The sequence below is a fragment of the Schistosoma mansoni genome (assembly GCF_000237925.1).
Source record: "Schistosoma mansoni, WGS project CABG00000000 data, chromosome 2 unplaced supercontig 0120, strain Puerto Rico, whole genome shotgun sequence".
NCBI classification, from domain to species: domain Eukaryota; kingdom Metazoa; phylum Platyhelminthes; class Trematoda; order Strigeidida; family Schistosomatidae; genus Schistosoma; species Schistosoma mansoni.
This window is the reverse complement of record NW_017386000.1, coordinates 995993-1013650: the sequence shown is the minus strand read 5'-3', so window position 1 is coordinate 1013650 and position 17658 is coordinate 995993. Positions and strand designations below refer to the sequence as shown.

Genomic DNA, 17658 nt, shown 5'->3' with positions numbered 1-17658 from the left:
AAAACTTGTGCACAAATTCACCAAATGAAAGAAGTAATATGTAACACTATTATTATTGGTAGTAGTAGTAGCAAGGCAATGTAAACATATGGAATAAATTAAAATAAACAACTCTTACCAAATACAGGGGTATGTATAGATTTGTATTGTTTCTCCTCGGAATCCAATGATTTTACTGAACCCGAATCCAGTACACTTAAATATCGTTTAGTTGTACAATGAAATGATTGCTGTGATGACGTAATGTATTTTTGACGTAATAACAAGGCTTTGATCAATGCTTCTGAAGCTAAATGTAAATCATCTACAGGAACCTATAAGTATAAGATTTTAAAAAAAGTGAATATACATATAAACAGAAACAATTTTCGATAAACATTGGAAGGAAATTGTAATTATATGCGTACGTAAAAAGATATCATACAGTATAAATTAAGAAAACAATTCAATCAGATTTGAAGTCAGACAGCGACTAACTGATTAAATTGCATGATATTTCTGTTTTCACTAAACAGGAAAGAGTTAAGGTGGCAAAAGTTGGATTAGCATGAAATAGAAGCTTGAGAAATCCACTCAAATCATGTTTTATACATATGAATTCACAAGTTACTTGGTGATATAGTTCTATGCGAGTATAATATAACTCATTTACCAAATATAGATACAAGTACTCAGTTTTGAACCAAAATTTAGTTATGTAGGCTGATAAAACTCCCAGGCTGCCCAAAACAAAATAGGTGGATTGGAGTGGCGTTTGAACTGAAATACTTATAATTGAATATGTATCAATGTAAGGATTTATTTGTTACTTAATTTTCGAGACAAGCAACCTTTTAAATGGAACTTACTAAACTTGTAGAAAATACTTGAATTGTAGAGGAAAAAACACTGTACATTGTCCATTATTGTCAAAAACCATAAAAATTTATACAACTAGCCACCATAAGTGCGATATAATTTTATGAGATTGTTAAATGTTAGCCAAAAAGAAAATAAAAATAACCCGTAACAAGTTGTAAAAATCCATGGAAAAAAGACATCACAAAATCAAGTTACAATAATGAGCGGTACTGTGGGTGACATAAATGTGTTAAGTAAGTCACTTACTAAAAATACGATTGTCAACATAGTATTTTGTGATAGAACAGAGAAAAGACATTGTATAATTTGTTTATACTAACGAAATAAAATCTAAGGGAAACCTATGGTTAGAACATTGATGGTCCCAATTAAAACTTCATCACTTTCCAAATTATAGAATAATATACCTGGGATACTGATTATAAATGAATTAAGTTATTCAAAGCAGCCCAAATAACATTTTGATCAGAGCTAAAACGACCGTCTATTGAATAGATGGTAAATGAGACTTATAATTGTAAGGAATAGGTAATGTGGTGTCACATGGATTAGTAGTTTACATGTTACAAAGTGATACATGCATCGTCAAAGACAAATAAACGGAATTCAACTAGTGAATGCGAAACAAAAGTAACCATGCACCAAAACTCTCAAAAACTGTAAACCAGCCGAGTTAGTTAAGTTATATATATTAAGTTATAAGTTACCACAATATGAGATGTTAAGTACTAACATGTAGTATTATTTTTTCAGTCACCGATTATCATGTCGAGTTCCATGAAAAACAGGGAATCTCAAGTTAATATATATTAATATTTGATTAAATATTCAACACATAGTTACTTATGATCTCTACTGACTCATTTCTTTACAGTAAATGCTTTACTCAATTAGTTGATTTTCATTTTTGTGTTATTGAATAGCGTAGTAACGTGAGACGTTTACTCAAGTTTTATTTTCATTGTTAATATATAATCCACTATGTCTATAAAAACCCAACTTATATCATGCACTTAACGGACAAGAAAAAGGATGGGAATAGGAAAAAATAATGAGCCATAGAGACTTAATTTTAATTTCCCTAAGTCTTGATCTAGCTTCAAAAATGATCATGAACTAATATGATGCATGTCAGATGCTCTGAGAATTACACACATGGCAAACTGACAGCAATATATACATGAAATAACAACAAACATGCATAATTTTCATGTGACTACGTGTCTGATTGTGTAATTGGTTATCTAATCCAAAATATATTACTAGTCAGTGCTATAATCTCTTCAAAAGTGGCAAGAAACATTAAACTGGCCATCAAACTGTGAAGAACATGTACAAACAAACGAAGAGAACTGATCACAATTAAAATAATTTTTTGGTATAAAAATGAGCTTATTTCACAATGCTTTAGAATGATGAAAAGATTTGTGAAAACAAACAGGCTAGAAAAAATGGACTCTTTCAATTTAACAGCCGAATTCGTCTACATCAATTTATTTGTGATATGGGCAATAAATTAACCCTAACAGTCAGATGTTGATTCACTAGAGAGTGGGTAAACTATAGAAATGATATCCTTTAAACGCTTATGGCAACTAACTAAGCTTATTTTTGCTTAATCATTTGTATATAAACACGCTATTAGACAAAACGTCCTTCTGGCTAGTAGTTTTATCTGCTGTTGAATATCATTTCGTTCAGGAGTTTGAGTCAATAATCAGGTCTTGTGAGCTGCCACATAATACAATTCCATTTCATTTATTGATTGACACCCTATCCATTTGTTTTAACAATTCTAAACTTCGTCCATTTGTAGTGAACGTGAACACAAGTGGGGTCAATTGAATGTATCTGAACACAAAATTACAGAACATCATAATAAAACCTGAGGACCATTCAGTAAATACTTCATTTGCAAAATGTCAATCAATTGTCTCAAACTTGACTGTTCCTTTTGCGAATATCAGTCAGTCGTCTAAGACTTCATTGTTCCTGCATTTCTATATCAATTGCTTTCTGACCCCGTTATTTTCTCCTCCATCTTCTTGACCTTCTGCTGCCAGACATTCTATTCCTGACTAGCGTTACATACTACTTATGTCGACAAAAGTAGCACACACCATACACCTACTAAAACTACTTGAGTCTGAGAGTAATGTTTTAGTCTACCACACTTATTGGAAAATTTTCAGCAAGACTAGTCAAAAGGAAAACAGAGTTAGTAAGCGAAATGGCAAAGTTCAAGAAAGAATTTAACTGTGATAACAGTATCTATTTGTTATTAGATCACTTCACAAAAAAGAACATATTCCTGAGTAAGTAAGAACATGCTATGACTAGAGTCTCATTATTTGTAATTACCGATAAAATGTTAAACCCTTAGATCGCAGTTCTTTACATCCATAAATAATGAAACAGATTGACCAAGTACGTATTTTTACACTAATTTCGTTTTCTGTACCTTGTATGAAGGATAGAAATTCCACAGGTAAAGGGTGAAAAACTGAAGACTGACTGTGTGTTCAGAGTTTATAGAAGGATCAAAGACGATGGATCCATGTTACTATAAACGATCTTCAACTATAGAAGAACTTTCGTCTAAATTAGAGATCTTCAACTATGTCACCAAAAATCTATAACCATTTATTTTTCTCACTTTCGAAAATTACTTGTTTCACTTACAATTCAACAAGTTCTCGATCATAATTACTTGATTCTGCAATTTAGATGAACGATTTTGTACACTAGTAGACGTCGCAATCAATTTATTCTGGTTATTATGCGAGAATAAATTACTACGGATACACTCCTATCCAGTTAACAACAGAAATTCAATCCAATACGATAAACTGATTCCGTGAAGCCTCATCAAGAAGACAAAACAACCAGGGACAAAAATTCCAATAGCTTACAGTTTCAACAACCAATGGGGTTTTTTAAACTTTGATGTCTTAAAGAGTCGGGAAACTAGTCGCGGAAACAAAAACAAAATCATCTAACAGGATCAATGATTTCCATTGTAGTTGCTTTGGATACTGAATTGAAAATGTTCGGAAACGACATAACATAAACAGATATTTTGGCTATTGACGTGAATACATGTGGTGAAGTCTCAGTAGTGTCAGTTGACAAGTGCGTTCCTTCAACATATCTTAACATGTAACGTAACACATTACAAATCGGCAGTTTTCTGTGCATCTAATTACCCAAGGGCGATGGGAAGAAGTATGATTCTATTGTTATGTTTTTCGCTTAAAGAGAGCTGTCTGCTATCACAACCCACACACAAATCAAGTGAATTGTGTGGTGCATATTCATTCGATGCCCCTTTTGTACCAATATTTATGTGCTCAAATAATAATAATAATAATAATATCTGCTATATGAATGCACTCTATCCCTCCATAGTTCTTATATGAGCCCCCAAGGACCCTGGTACGGCCGGGATTGAGGAGTCCCCTCCTCCTTACAAGGTGCCTTCATATTGCCCACTTCGTTTGAGTGCTCGGGAAACTCATCGTCATAAACTGATTGATATAAGAGAGTCGACTGTAGCTCTTGTTGCAACCAAATATCAAACGGAGTTAGACTCAAGGCTAGTAGTCAGTCTGTCGTTTTTGACTCCATTAAACGTCCCTCTTGTAAGCACTGGGCTTCTACTGGCCCCTTACAACTATTTAAGGTACCCAAGTCCACTTCACTTGGCCGCTTATCTGATGGCAAACACATATAGTAACTGTCAGAAGAAATTTGAACTCAATTGAGCCACTGGCGGTAAGCCTGGGTTTGAGCGAAACAATTTGTGAAGTCGATAAAATACCAATTAATAACAGTTAACGGCGTCTCGGACGACGGACAGAGTTCTTCGAAAAACAGTTCAATTAGTCTGGTGTGCAATGATAATCAAACTGTACAGACTGAACCTACATAGTTGCAAATCAGTGTCCGTAGGTATGGTATGTACTTTACACCTAAACCGAAAGCACTTTTACAAGACTGAAACGAATCTATGTTTGGACCAGTCCTGATTTTAGTCTGGCTGTAAAAAGTTGGGTTTACAACACGTCGATGAGAGTAGTTCTGCTCCATGCTTCGGAAACCTGACTTTCCCATGTTGAGGATGTTCAGTGACTGTGTTTGATTATCATTTTTCTCTGAAAGATTGCTGATATGCAGTACCAATACTATAATAAAAATGCAGAGGTTTGACAATATCTGTTCTGGCTCAGTGACGATTATTTAATTGGTGTCAACACTGAAAATCTTCCTTAGATGGCATGGACATGTACCAATAATGTAGTCCGAGCGGTTTCTACATCCCGTTTTGTCTGCCGACTCCGGAATCGGTTATAAAAAGTGGTCAGTTTGTGGTACGGTGAAGTGTGATGAAACAAAGCTGTATAGGATTTAGATCTGTCAATCAACCATGACTGCCTGGTTAGGGTTCGATAGACAGTGCAACTTAGTGGCTCAATAAGTTATCAGGCATGGCTCAGAACAGAATCCAATGGAGATCGTGACATAACTTCCCTTTACTTTCTAAAAAAAAGAAAGGGATTCCCTTAACTGAGAGGATTTTTCTTGATTGTATTTTATATGAACTATTCCCCACATTATACACTATCCTTGTAAGCTTATTTTTATTCATTTCACTATCTTTTTGATCATTATGGCCTTTTTTGTTAGTTTTTTCACAATTTTATCTAACTATTGGTGTGGTGAATATTTATTTTGGTTCCAATCTGTATCAATATTTATGTGTTCGAATAAATTAGTTAATTTAATTAGTAAGAACTTTAGCTTTACTAAAAACAAATTTATTCCCATTTAAGATTAATATTTTGTCAGTAAGATGTGTTCATCAGTTTTAAAAAAAATACGGGAGACTTCTATTTTAATCAGCAGTTAGGGTCTGATATGGAAAAGAGTACTACAATCACACACTTATTTTAGTCACTCAGAGAAATCTATTTGACAAGTGCAAAACACTAACTGAGTATACTATTATTAGTGATATTCATGTGTAAAATATTATTATCGTGTAAACATGTTAAAATGAAAATAACTAGATGGATTGATGCTACCTGTGATAGGGCGAAAATCCCAGCAGTATGTGGACGGATCGACGGAAGCTAATTTAGAATAGATGTGCAAAAAACTTAATGAAGGTTGGTTGGATTTTGGAATGCTTAATCTTTTTAAAAAACGAAAGATTAAACAGAAAATTTATGAAACTAACCTATTAGGGAATAAACAAAATTCCACTAGATGAACCAATACAAAATAGTTTCAATCCTATTATTTTCGGTGGTAAAACTTAAAAAACAATTTGTGAGTGGTTTGAAATTTATTCCTAACACTCAAGTCTTAGTAACCAAATAGTGTTAGTATTAGTCTAAACACAATGGATACAGTTCATGAAGTAAAACATACACCCATACATAATGGTCGGGTTTATAATTATTTACAATCATATTTTGAATAGAGAACATTTCTTATTAATTCAGTTATCACAACTAGAAAACGTTAGTAATCTTCAATTATATAACAGAGCGACAATCTAAATAATCAATATTAGGTTAGGATTAAAACCTACCAAAACAACATCACAATTCGTACTAGCTTCAGAATATTGGTGATAAAATACTAATCCATTTTAATAAAAACTAATAAATAACATGATAATTAAGTAAAGCATAAAGAGCCATCTGTGATCCATATGATACATAATATAAATAGTTGTGTTTGAAGCGACTGATATTAATGTAATTTAGTTACGATGCGGCTTGCACCCTCTCGTGAAAATTTGAAGTTTATTGAAAGCATGATGTAAACTAAGAGCAACAAAATAATCAAGAAAAATCGGTCACACCTCCGTATGAAAATCAAAGAAAATTGTTGAATAAATAAGGTTTAAATCATGGAAGATGTTTGATTAACAAGGGATAAGTGAAAAAGAATCATAATGTTCCACTTTCATGCCCAATTTATGAATATTAGGGAAAATTTATGTATGTAATATAATATTATATATATATATATATATATATATATATATATATTACGAATTAAATTCACTACTAAACACGAGATTTTTAGTAATAGGATTGTGTCGTTTATTTAGAAATGGGTATTTTGTACACTGGAAATATATTACAATAAGAATTATGATGAAAAGATATAACAACCTTATTGCCAGCGGATTAATACAGTATTATCGCTCCAACTTGACCGAAATTATTAGAGCAGTTGAAGACAAATTTTGCTTGTTTGGTAAAAATGAGCAACCCTTAAAACTGATGTAAAATGTTTACATCACGAATTGATCCTTTATATTGATAATAATAATAATCAAGCACTCTCCGGCGACTAATTTCGAGAGGTAATTTCAGGGGTATTAATGACAAACCATGACCAGTGGAGTTCAACTATGTCGGATGTAAGGCAGTTACTCATCGATAACAGTGGAAGATGGTTGTTGAAAATCGCGAATTGATTAAGGTTAAAAATGTAAACCTCGGTATACAGACTCAGTGATTTAAAAGTTAGTCACTTACCGCCAAACGTGAAGGCCTTGGTTTTGATATCTGGAGAGATTACGTATGTCCTCCATTGAGAAGTTTCATACTAGAACCAAAGCGCTGTCTAATACCTTCTGGTTTCCAGCCACCACCTAACTAAGATCAGTTCGAGATGTGAACTATGAGAATTCTATAGTATCTGCCAGCACAGTTAAGGAACATGTGACTAGATGTGTGCTGAAACAATCATATAACGCCAAATCTTGACATTTAATATGACAGATCAGGTCAGAAAACTTAAAAAGTTGCACATGAAAAGATCTCAGTTTTATTTTGCATTATGAAGACTATAACAAATTTAGTGTTTAACACCCACTTTAAATAGGTAAATATACATTCATATGAACACTAGTTTGTGATAAGACACGCTCAGAAATTAGCTTATTGATAAAGACATCTGGAAAACTAAGGTCTTGATACAAAAGTAACAGTAAACAAGTATGAGCGTAATTCAGTAAGCATGTGTTGGTTCGTTTTAACGTAATTACTACGAATTCGCTTCAAACATCAGGCAAAAAGTGAGTTCAAACCTTTGGTACAATGGTATTGTCTATTTCTGAAGCGATACTACTATAATTTTAAATAACCAAGCGTAAATTAGGGTTTGGTAGACTTACACCAAGAGTATCATCGCCGCAGATTTGGACACGTTGGAATTCCACAGCTGCTGACTCTAAATGTGCTTCAGCCCCTTCTTCTACTTCTTGGAGAACAGGAACCACATCTGTGAACACGCCTGTATTTGGTGCAGGTGCTAAATATATTGGGAACCCATCGTTATTTGTACTAGGGATGCTGTATAATCTTCTGAATAAGGAACCTCCACAGTTCTGCTCACTTTGAAACTGAACATTGTTTTGAGTAAGCCTAGGTTGCATCCGATTACCAGACTCCAAAGAAAATGTATTCATGTCCGAAGTAACAGACTGGTTAGAGTGAAAATTTGGTTCATCAGAGGATGTTTCAGGGAGTACAGATGAAGAGTTTGAAGAATCTTTATTGAATATATTATTTTTGCTAAGTAACACAGACTCATGACCGTTCGTTATGCTTTCAACAGAATTACAGTTATCTGAACTAATAACTTTAGAAGTAGCTAAAGGATTCAAAATGGTAAGATCATGATTTTCTTCGTTAATAGGAAGTTTAGAATCATTATCTGCCACACCTAATGCTCTGAAACAAAGATGTTTACGAGAAAAATCAGACATAACTTGTTACAGAGGGGATGAATAAATAGACTAGAGATAATAACTAGTGACCATAAAAACATACAAGAAATAACCATCACCTCACTAGAAAACTCCATTATATTTCAGTTTACACTCTAAAATTATGAAAGCGATCTTGTTTTAATGGAATACACAAGCTACAGAGAAAATGACTCTGAAACATAGTAAAGTCCTAATTAGTCAATGGTATTCCTAAAAACAGTTAGAGAAGCGAATGAAATTTAACAAAGTGGGTAGGAGGAATGGAATATTTATTGATTCACTTAAACCAAATAAACATCATATATAAAGCGCTCAACAGAGAGCTTCCACTGACTATCTTCTTGCAATGCATTCATGTGGAAAAGACCTGGAGCTATTACAAGATTTACAACTTGAGATCAAGGTCGAAAATTTAAATATTTTCTAAAATAGTTAAAAACAATTTTTTTCAAAACTGAGACGTACCACAATGTAAGCCGTATTTTCATAGAGGTACATGTCATAGTTGTGAACAAAATCCGTACCACACAATGTAAAAACAGGTAGAATATTACCCAACTCAGGTCCATTACCAAAATAAATAAACACAAAAACTCGAGTTTTAAACAACGAGCCATTTCTCTAATCTCACCTCTAGCATTCTCCCAATTTACCATTACATAAACACCTAGTGACAGACAAACCTATTATGCGAACCAACATGACGGAAGCTAGGAGCTATGAATTTGAAGGGTTCGAAATGCATTTGAAAACCAATACAAAATCAAGGGAAACTTACATGCGAAGAAAATGGAAACAAACGACTAAGAGATCATATAATTTGCTTAGAGTAACAGGTGCATTTTGAGATAACTTCGCTACCACTAAACAGCCCAATATCCTTGTATTTTTTCCAACTACCACTTATTCAAACTTTTTCCATATATTTGAATAACAATGGAAATGAGTATTGACTTACCGGGCCAACTTTAATTCCAAGATATGGTCTTCCATCTCTTTCCTCTCAATCGGAAATTTCGGCATTACATATTCCGGACCCGTTTCCTTGAAGAGAGGATACGCACCCTCACGACCACGTTGCTTAATATTTTCAGTTATTTCGTTGATTTTATGATCCATTTGGGGACTGACCGATCGTGAACTGAAGTAGGACCCGTGAAGAAATAGAAATTAGTAATTAGTAATCATGAAACAAAGCGAGCCATTTTTGCCGTACTACTTTACTGAAAATAGAAATGCATAAATGTTAATAACTTACGAAGTACAAATTTCTGTACCTAGTTTAGAGCTATATTATGGGAGGGTTAGTGATACTAACTGATCTCTCAGTCAATCAACTACAACGTAGGACCAGGCACACATATGCATCGGTTCAAGTTTCCACACCTCATTAGCACAACAAGATGAACATCAAATTCATGGAACCAGTTACTTCAATGGTAGTAAAAAAAGATTTCATATAAGGATATGATACAGGGAGAAAGAATTAGTTCGTAGAAAGAAAGGCATAAAGCAATTTCATTCTCACAGTTTAAGGGAAGAAAAAGAGTGTACGCACCTATGCCATTGTTATCGATTCCCATCTCTAATACAGGGGTGGGTGATCTAGGATTAGAAATGGCGACCTACTGGTTGGAAGTACAGTGAAAGTATATTAGGGTTAGTGAAAATTTTAATCATACTGTAATTTCATTAGACAATGGATTGTCTGAGCCAATTAACGTGAAGGAAAAACACGTAATGACATGCAATTATTTTTCCATAAATTCAATACTACAGTGTCACTTTGTGTTTGTACCGTTTGACGTTTCTAAGCCAATATATAGTGATTTTTTGAATCTGACCACAGCCCCTGTTAAATACAGTTCATTTTAATTGTATTACAGTATAATAAACTTAAAGGTCACGTAGTCCTTGTTAGATGTTTCCTTGTTTATTTAAGCACAAAATCTGACGTAAAATGGTAATCAAAGAACTTCACTCAATGAGTAGATTTGGGTAAGGCTTTGTATTGATTGTGAGTTATTAACTTATTAGCAGTGCCAGTTTTATTCACGAGTCTTTGAATAAGACATTTGGAAAACAGTAGGGACTGAACCCAACTGAGCTACTGAGAATGATTTTCGGCCATGTCACTTGACGTCCCCAATTGAACTACTCTAAGTGAGGATTTATTTAAGCTCAAAAATAATAGAGACAGATTTAGGAATGTGTTCAATATTCAGCCACATTGAATACGAACGTTTTACCACTATTCCTACACTATACAGGCTAGAGTGGCCAAATTCATGACAAGCATACTTGGTCCTTGCCTACTTCATAGAGCGATGCTGTTTAGATTGAAAGTAAATCTCCCGTGGCCAAAAAACACTAAGCCCATGAAGTCACCGTTCATTTGAGAAGCATGAAAATTTACAGACTTTGTGTTTGTCATCCATGAAACAGAAAAGGAAAGCAGTTAAATAACTTAAATGACGATGCTTACGTCGACTAAAACGGAATAATATTAGTCGCTTTTATCATAATGCATAAGTACTACTTTATTGTCTTACGCTACATTAGTCTGTGCCTGTTGTCTGTCATCATTTTAGTTTTTTTGAAAAATCCATGATAATTCTGACTAAAAGGACAAAGCCAAAAAATTATACCCACCAAATCTTAAACATTTATACTTACAATAGGTCAAATTTTGAAAAACAAGTCATATGCATGAAATATGACTCGATAGTGATACACTGAGCACTAACAGTATTATTTTTAAAGGGAACATCTTAGTACCAGCTATTTTAATAGAAATAGTGTTGTATTCACTAGTATTTGGGCTTTCTCTCACTGTTTTTTCTTGAAACAATTACCCAGTACAGACCCTTAGATACGCTGACTCTTGAGATGCTTGAAGTCAACCGCTGTAACTAGGTGTTTCGGAACTAATAGTCTACTGAAGTGAAGTCATACAACGATTTGGAGCTGGAGAAAGTAAATGACCGTCAATTTAGTGATGCCGTGTTTCTTACTACGCTTGCTAACAGAAACCTATAGTAAGAATGGACAGAATTCATTAAACACTTGAAATCGAACACCGTATTTCTAATGAAATTGAGTAGTTTGACACTCGATTAGTGGAAAGTGTACACCACTTACTCCAAGTAAATTAGAATGAATTCAAAAAAGTACCTCAAGGACATTTTCAGAATGTAAAACCGCTTGGATATTACACGCCATAAAACTGAGAAAAAGCAATTACATAGAGATTTTAAAGCTTGAAAGAGTCACTGTCACTTAGAAGGGAAATCTCCTGCACATCATCGAGGAAACCACCTACTAAAAAAGTTGATTTCCGGAAAACTTTTTGAAGACTTCCCCAAATATAATGCATATATTACAAATTGCAAAGCTATAGAGACTTATTGAATATCTTACTCCCTATTAGGTCTACAAACGGACCTGAAGTAAAAATAATCTCCATCAATATACAAAAAACCTTTGGAGGTACACCTCACTGATGTGGCAATACTGTCTGAAAGCAGTAGATTCTGAATGCGTCCATGATTATAATCATGCGCTCCCAAGAATAACCAAGTTGTAACACGTTCGAAACCTAACACTATCAGTCTCTTGTTTCGACGATTATATTTTTCCTAATCTCACGTTCATGTTATATCTGAATGTCACCAATTGCGTGCGTAATTGGATTTAAGCACACAATAGTGCATTCTGTGCGCTTACTGAGTCTTCGGCTTAATTACATACTTAAACCAACACTCTCAGAACAAAAGGTATTTTGAGACAACACGCAAACCCACTAAATGCTGAACGTTAAAACATACCAAACCAAAATACGCGGATAAGCGGACTCCTTGAGCCACAGCCTTGAGAAAATGAGTAATAATAGGAAGAATAAACAATTTGAACTTGAGAAAATCATGTAAAACTTGGTCTTCACAAAGTTCCGTATCTGTTCAAAATAAATTAAGCCTCAAAAGCTTTTGACAGATCTATTTCTTAATCTCTCATTAGAACTTGGAGTATTAGATTTATCCAAGATTTCCACCTGAATGATCTGTCTTCAAACCCGTTTTCCTGCATCGTTACCAAGGTAGAAAATGGTCTACATAAAATATAGATGTTTCGAAGTGGGATTCTGAGCGTTTTGTGTGAGATGGCAATCATTTATTGTTGTACTTACACGGCCTGAGGGGAAAACTAGAGAGACTTGGTAACATTTGGATGACTTTGGATTGTTACAACCCTAAAAATTCAAGGCATTCAATCCTTTTCAAATATCGAGGACTTACTTAATCTTTTTAGATCGGAAACATAATTGAAGTAAAGATTTATCTACTGGAACCAGAAGCTCGGATACAAAACGGCAGAGCTCTACCGTTGGTGAATTTTCCAGCCTCAGCAACAGTGGAAATAGTAATATTTGTAGTAAGAGCATGAATGAAGGCTAATGCCTGGGTAGTTTGTATGGACCTAGTATTCTTTTTATAGACACTATTGCTCGCCGTCAAGGTAAATATACAGTTCACTTGTAGCGGTTAATAGATCCCCATAATAAATAGTTTTGTTAGTCTTCGACATTTGGTGCGTGGAGATCTTACCAACCGACAACCGTTAGAGTAACTCTTCGACCACATCAATCTACAATATGGCTCAGAGTAGTCATTGGTCAAAGGACCTTTGACGAAGGCCTGTTTAGACAACTCTTCTTGTCTAAGCTTCCCAAATAGGCTCAGGCAATACTTTCCTCATTTCAAAACAACGCTTTAGACGATCTGGCTGTGTCTGCCAACCAAATTCTAGAGATCATCAGACCTTCGAACGCCGAGGTCTATTCAGTGATAGAAAAACCTAAAATGATACGAACTGACGTCATAGATCTGGTTCACACTCTGACTCATTATCTCGATATTCATCGTAATCGTCGATACTCTCAAACGTCACGAAGACGCTCTTTACGACGAAGAGCTGTTTTTAAAACCACGAGAAACAGACCATCCTTGCTGATTCTGGTGCCATAATAAATATGATAAGTTCTCTAAGATTCGCAGAAAACCATGCAATTTCTCGAGTTCCAAACCATCCGACATCCAAAACCCTTTGGGAACTCTTTCGCCGCACGCGTCAACAGTAACCGTATCCTAAAAACACAACCGTCTGTTATACACCACTGATGTGATGACAGAATTTCGCTGTCTGGTCGACACTGTCGCGGAAATCAGCTTTCTTTCTAAGAATCCCGACGACCAACTAAACGAACAGGTTTTCAACTTAAAGGCGTCAAATTGGAAAAAGATTATCTCATATTTCAAGTGATATGTTGATCTCAAAGTGAGTTTGTGTGAATCCGTCAATTGATTCTTTGTTGTTGTAGATGTCTATATATCAATCATTGGTACAGATCTACCATAACATCCTTGTTATATCCTAGCGAAGATATAAGTACGGGTAATTTCCGGGACCTATTAATGGACGATTATTTTATGTATATTCTTATTGTTTAACCAATGAGTAATTAAGTTATTTATATCTATATTCATCTTATTATAAGCTTTATTTCGACCAATATATTACTATTATACGGTTTACAGTTCCTAATTTATATTCAGTTACTGCCTCCCACGTTCACCGCGACATTTGGCTTAATCTTGTACAAATATTATTTTTTGTTTTATGGTGTGATGCGGTCTTCCTGTCTGGTATATAAACCGAGTATGCATGAAATAAATGGTTGGCATGGTAGAAGCTGTAATTGGTGTTCTGGACCCAATTAGAAGGGCCAAACGGACAACGGACCAATAAAGACGCTGGACTGCTCATACTGGTCGAAAACCATTGATTTTTTACATTGTTATGATCGGAAAAATCGTATTTCGATTGGCAGATAATCCACGTGATAAAAAGTCGGACATAAAATCACAACGAATTAGATACGGCCTTTTCTTTTATTTTTTAAAATAATTACAATTCTTATCTACCCACCGACACGCGCAAACTAGTAAGTGACAATAATAAATCACCTGTTTGTGTATCGTTCTTTTCCGTCTGAGGATTATCCCCGGTCACTGTAAGGGACATAGTCGACCAATTCTATTTACATGGTAAGTACCCCTATCTGTACCAAACGTGACCAAAATTACTAGTAATGTTGCACACATCATGCGACGACTACAGGACCACCTGTACTTTCGAAGGTGAACCGACTAGCACTCGAGAAGCTAAGGTTGGCCTAAAAACGAGTTCGATCACATAGTAGACTTAAGAAATTATTGGCCATCGAAAAGACCATAGGCATCCTCCTTGCACATTGTACCTAATAAGGACAGCAATAGTTGACATATAGTTGATGACTATGGGAGACTGAATGCGAAATCCACTATTGGTTGTTAATAGTTACCGAACATTCATGATCTGATAGTTAACCTAAACTACGGCTGATTTATTCGAAAATGGATCTGGTTAAGGAAGATAACCAAATAACCTTGGCTGCTAATGGCACACCATTGGTGCTCAAGGAATTCGACGTCCTAGATGCAAAGTGGCGGCCATTCTGGACTACCCAGGACCGACTACCACTAGGCACTTGCTCACGTTTAACGGCCTTGAAAGTTTCTAGGCGGTTCATACCAAAATGCACATCCCTTATGAAACCGCTAACCGACCAACTTCGTGGAAATGCGAAATCTACTAATCTTTACGTCACCGCACGAAAAGCATTCTCCAGAGCTAAGGGAATTATGGCAAAGGCAACTATGCTGGCAAAACAGGACACTCAAGCTCCCATTAGTATAGCAGTAGACGTATCCAACTCAGCAGTCGGTGGAGACTAACAACACTGGGTTAACCACTCCTGACAGCCTTTTGCGTTTTTCTCGAGATGGTTGCTAGACACTGAATCGAGGTATAGCACTTTCGTAAGGAAACTCTTAGCTTTGTATTGTGCTGTACGGCATTCTCAACACTCTATCAGTTGCCGATAGTTCACTCATTTCACTGATCATAAACCTCTTACTTCCTCTATAATCTCATCTTCAGACACGTACTCCCCACGAGAGTCTCAACAACTGGACTACATTTCTCAGTTTGCTTCAGATATACAACATATTTCTGGAGAAAACAATGTGGTCGCAGATGCCTTGTCTCGTATAACCTCCTTGGACAATTTCCAAGGGATGGATCTTCATAAACCCACCCAGCTTAAAAAGGAAGACATTGGTCTTTAATATGACTTATTCTCAACAACCCTTAAACTGCGTACTAAACAGATGAGAACGGGTAAGGAAACCTATGTGACACATCTGTAGGTAGGGATCGCCCAATAGTGTCGGAACATTATTAATACATCATCAGTACGTTGCACGAACTTTCTCATTCAGGTGTACGAGCAACCATTGAGCCCATAGCAGAACGGTTTTGCTGGCCTGGTATGGAAATGATGTAAGGAAGAGGGCACGCTCCTGCGTAAGCTGCCAGAAATCTAAGGTAATCAGACACAACCAATGTCCCTTAGGCTCCTCCAAAATTCCCGACTCTCGTTTCCACCATGTTCATTTTTACTTGATGGGACCTGTACCAGATTCCGATGGATACTCTTTTCTTTTGACCTGCGTAGACCGTTTTACTCGATGGCCAGAAGTGATACCTATCAAGGACATTACCGCTGAAATAGTGGCTCGCGCTTTCGTCGAACGATGAGTAACAATTTTCGGCTGCCCTTCAACTATCAATACAGACCGCGGACGCCAGTTCGGATCTGGACTTTTCCGTTGTCTGACCTCACTACTATGAATCACTCGCTTCCGAACGACTACCTACCACCCACAAGCAAGCGGGTTGGTAGAACGTTTTCATCGACAACTTAAAGCTTCACTATTAGCTACAAACGTTTTACAGTGGACAGACGCTCTTCCACTTGTCTTGCTAGGTATCCGCAATGCAGTGAAAGCTGACATTGGATACACTGCATCTCAACTCCTTTATGGAACGACACTCCGACTTCCATGAGGATTCGTGGATCCTTCGTCTTCTTCATTGAACATGAATCTAAATTCTTACACGAGCAGGCTTACAAACGCAATGCGTTCAGTTAAACCTGCTCACACTCGACCTCAATCAACTGATGTTTTCGTTCAACCTGTCTTGGGATATAGTACAAACGAATTCGTACGTCGCGACTCACTCAAAACGGCATCGCAAACCCATGCACACTACCATTGTTTAGAACGGAATTAACAACAAAATTCGCCGCGTATTTAGGAGACTCTTATCGTGTTGACTTGCCTCCGATACGATTGAAAGATACAAAAATCAAGTCCACAATGACATCCACAATCGTTGATAAACACGACGAAACTTTGTCATAAATTGATAGCCAGTCCAAAACGATTAACCATGAATGAGAAATGAGGTTGTGTAAGTTTATGAGTTACCTCGTTTTTCGGGCACTACAACTATTTTCTTGCATTCTCAGATCTTTTATGTAGTGTGGAAAACACAAGATAGATGCTTTTAGCATGCCTATGTTGAAGATGAACAGGTATTCGGAGTTTGACAACACTTTACCAGCAACACCTATAATTAAATCGTGCCCACCCAGTAAATCAAGTCAGAAGCAGGGAGGTTGGAATATATATTTGATAGATTATCAAGATATGGAAAGTTACTAATCTGAACTGGCTAGTGATCGCAGGAGAAGTTGAGCACGGCATTTCGACTCATGATCTGGTGAGGATGCATGACCGAGAGGCTTTAGCTAGGTGAGTCCATCAAAAATAATGTGGTCAGCATCCAATGTCAAGATCTTACAGAGCTATTGATGTTGGGGATCTATTTACCGCAACATTATATTTGCATATATGTTCCCAATAAAAGGATCTAAAAAACCTTCACCGACACACGCAATTACATTTTCATTTTCTCTCTTGCCCAGGAAGACTGGAAAAGATCAAAAGACGATGAAGAATACGATGACTCGAAATTTTTATCATACAGTCTTAATT

General features: G+C 35.8%; 1 protein-coding gene across 1 annotated transcript; it reads right to left on the bottom strand.

The window, feature by feature from the left end:
• Positions 1 to 98: 98 nt before the first annotated feature.
• Smp_173960 (hypothetical protein) lies at positions 99 to 9775 on the bottom strand (the record flags this gene model as incomplete). Its single annotated transcript, XM_018791590.1, has 3 exons — positions 99 to 314; positions 8060 to 8618; positions 9615 to 9775. The coding sequence occupies 3 exons, from the start codon at positions 9773 to 9775 to the stop codon at positions 99 to 101; spliced, it is 936 nt and encodes a 311-aa protein (XP_018645297.1).
• Between the last annotated feature and the right edge of the window lie 7883 nt (positions 9776 to 17658).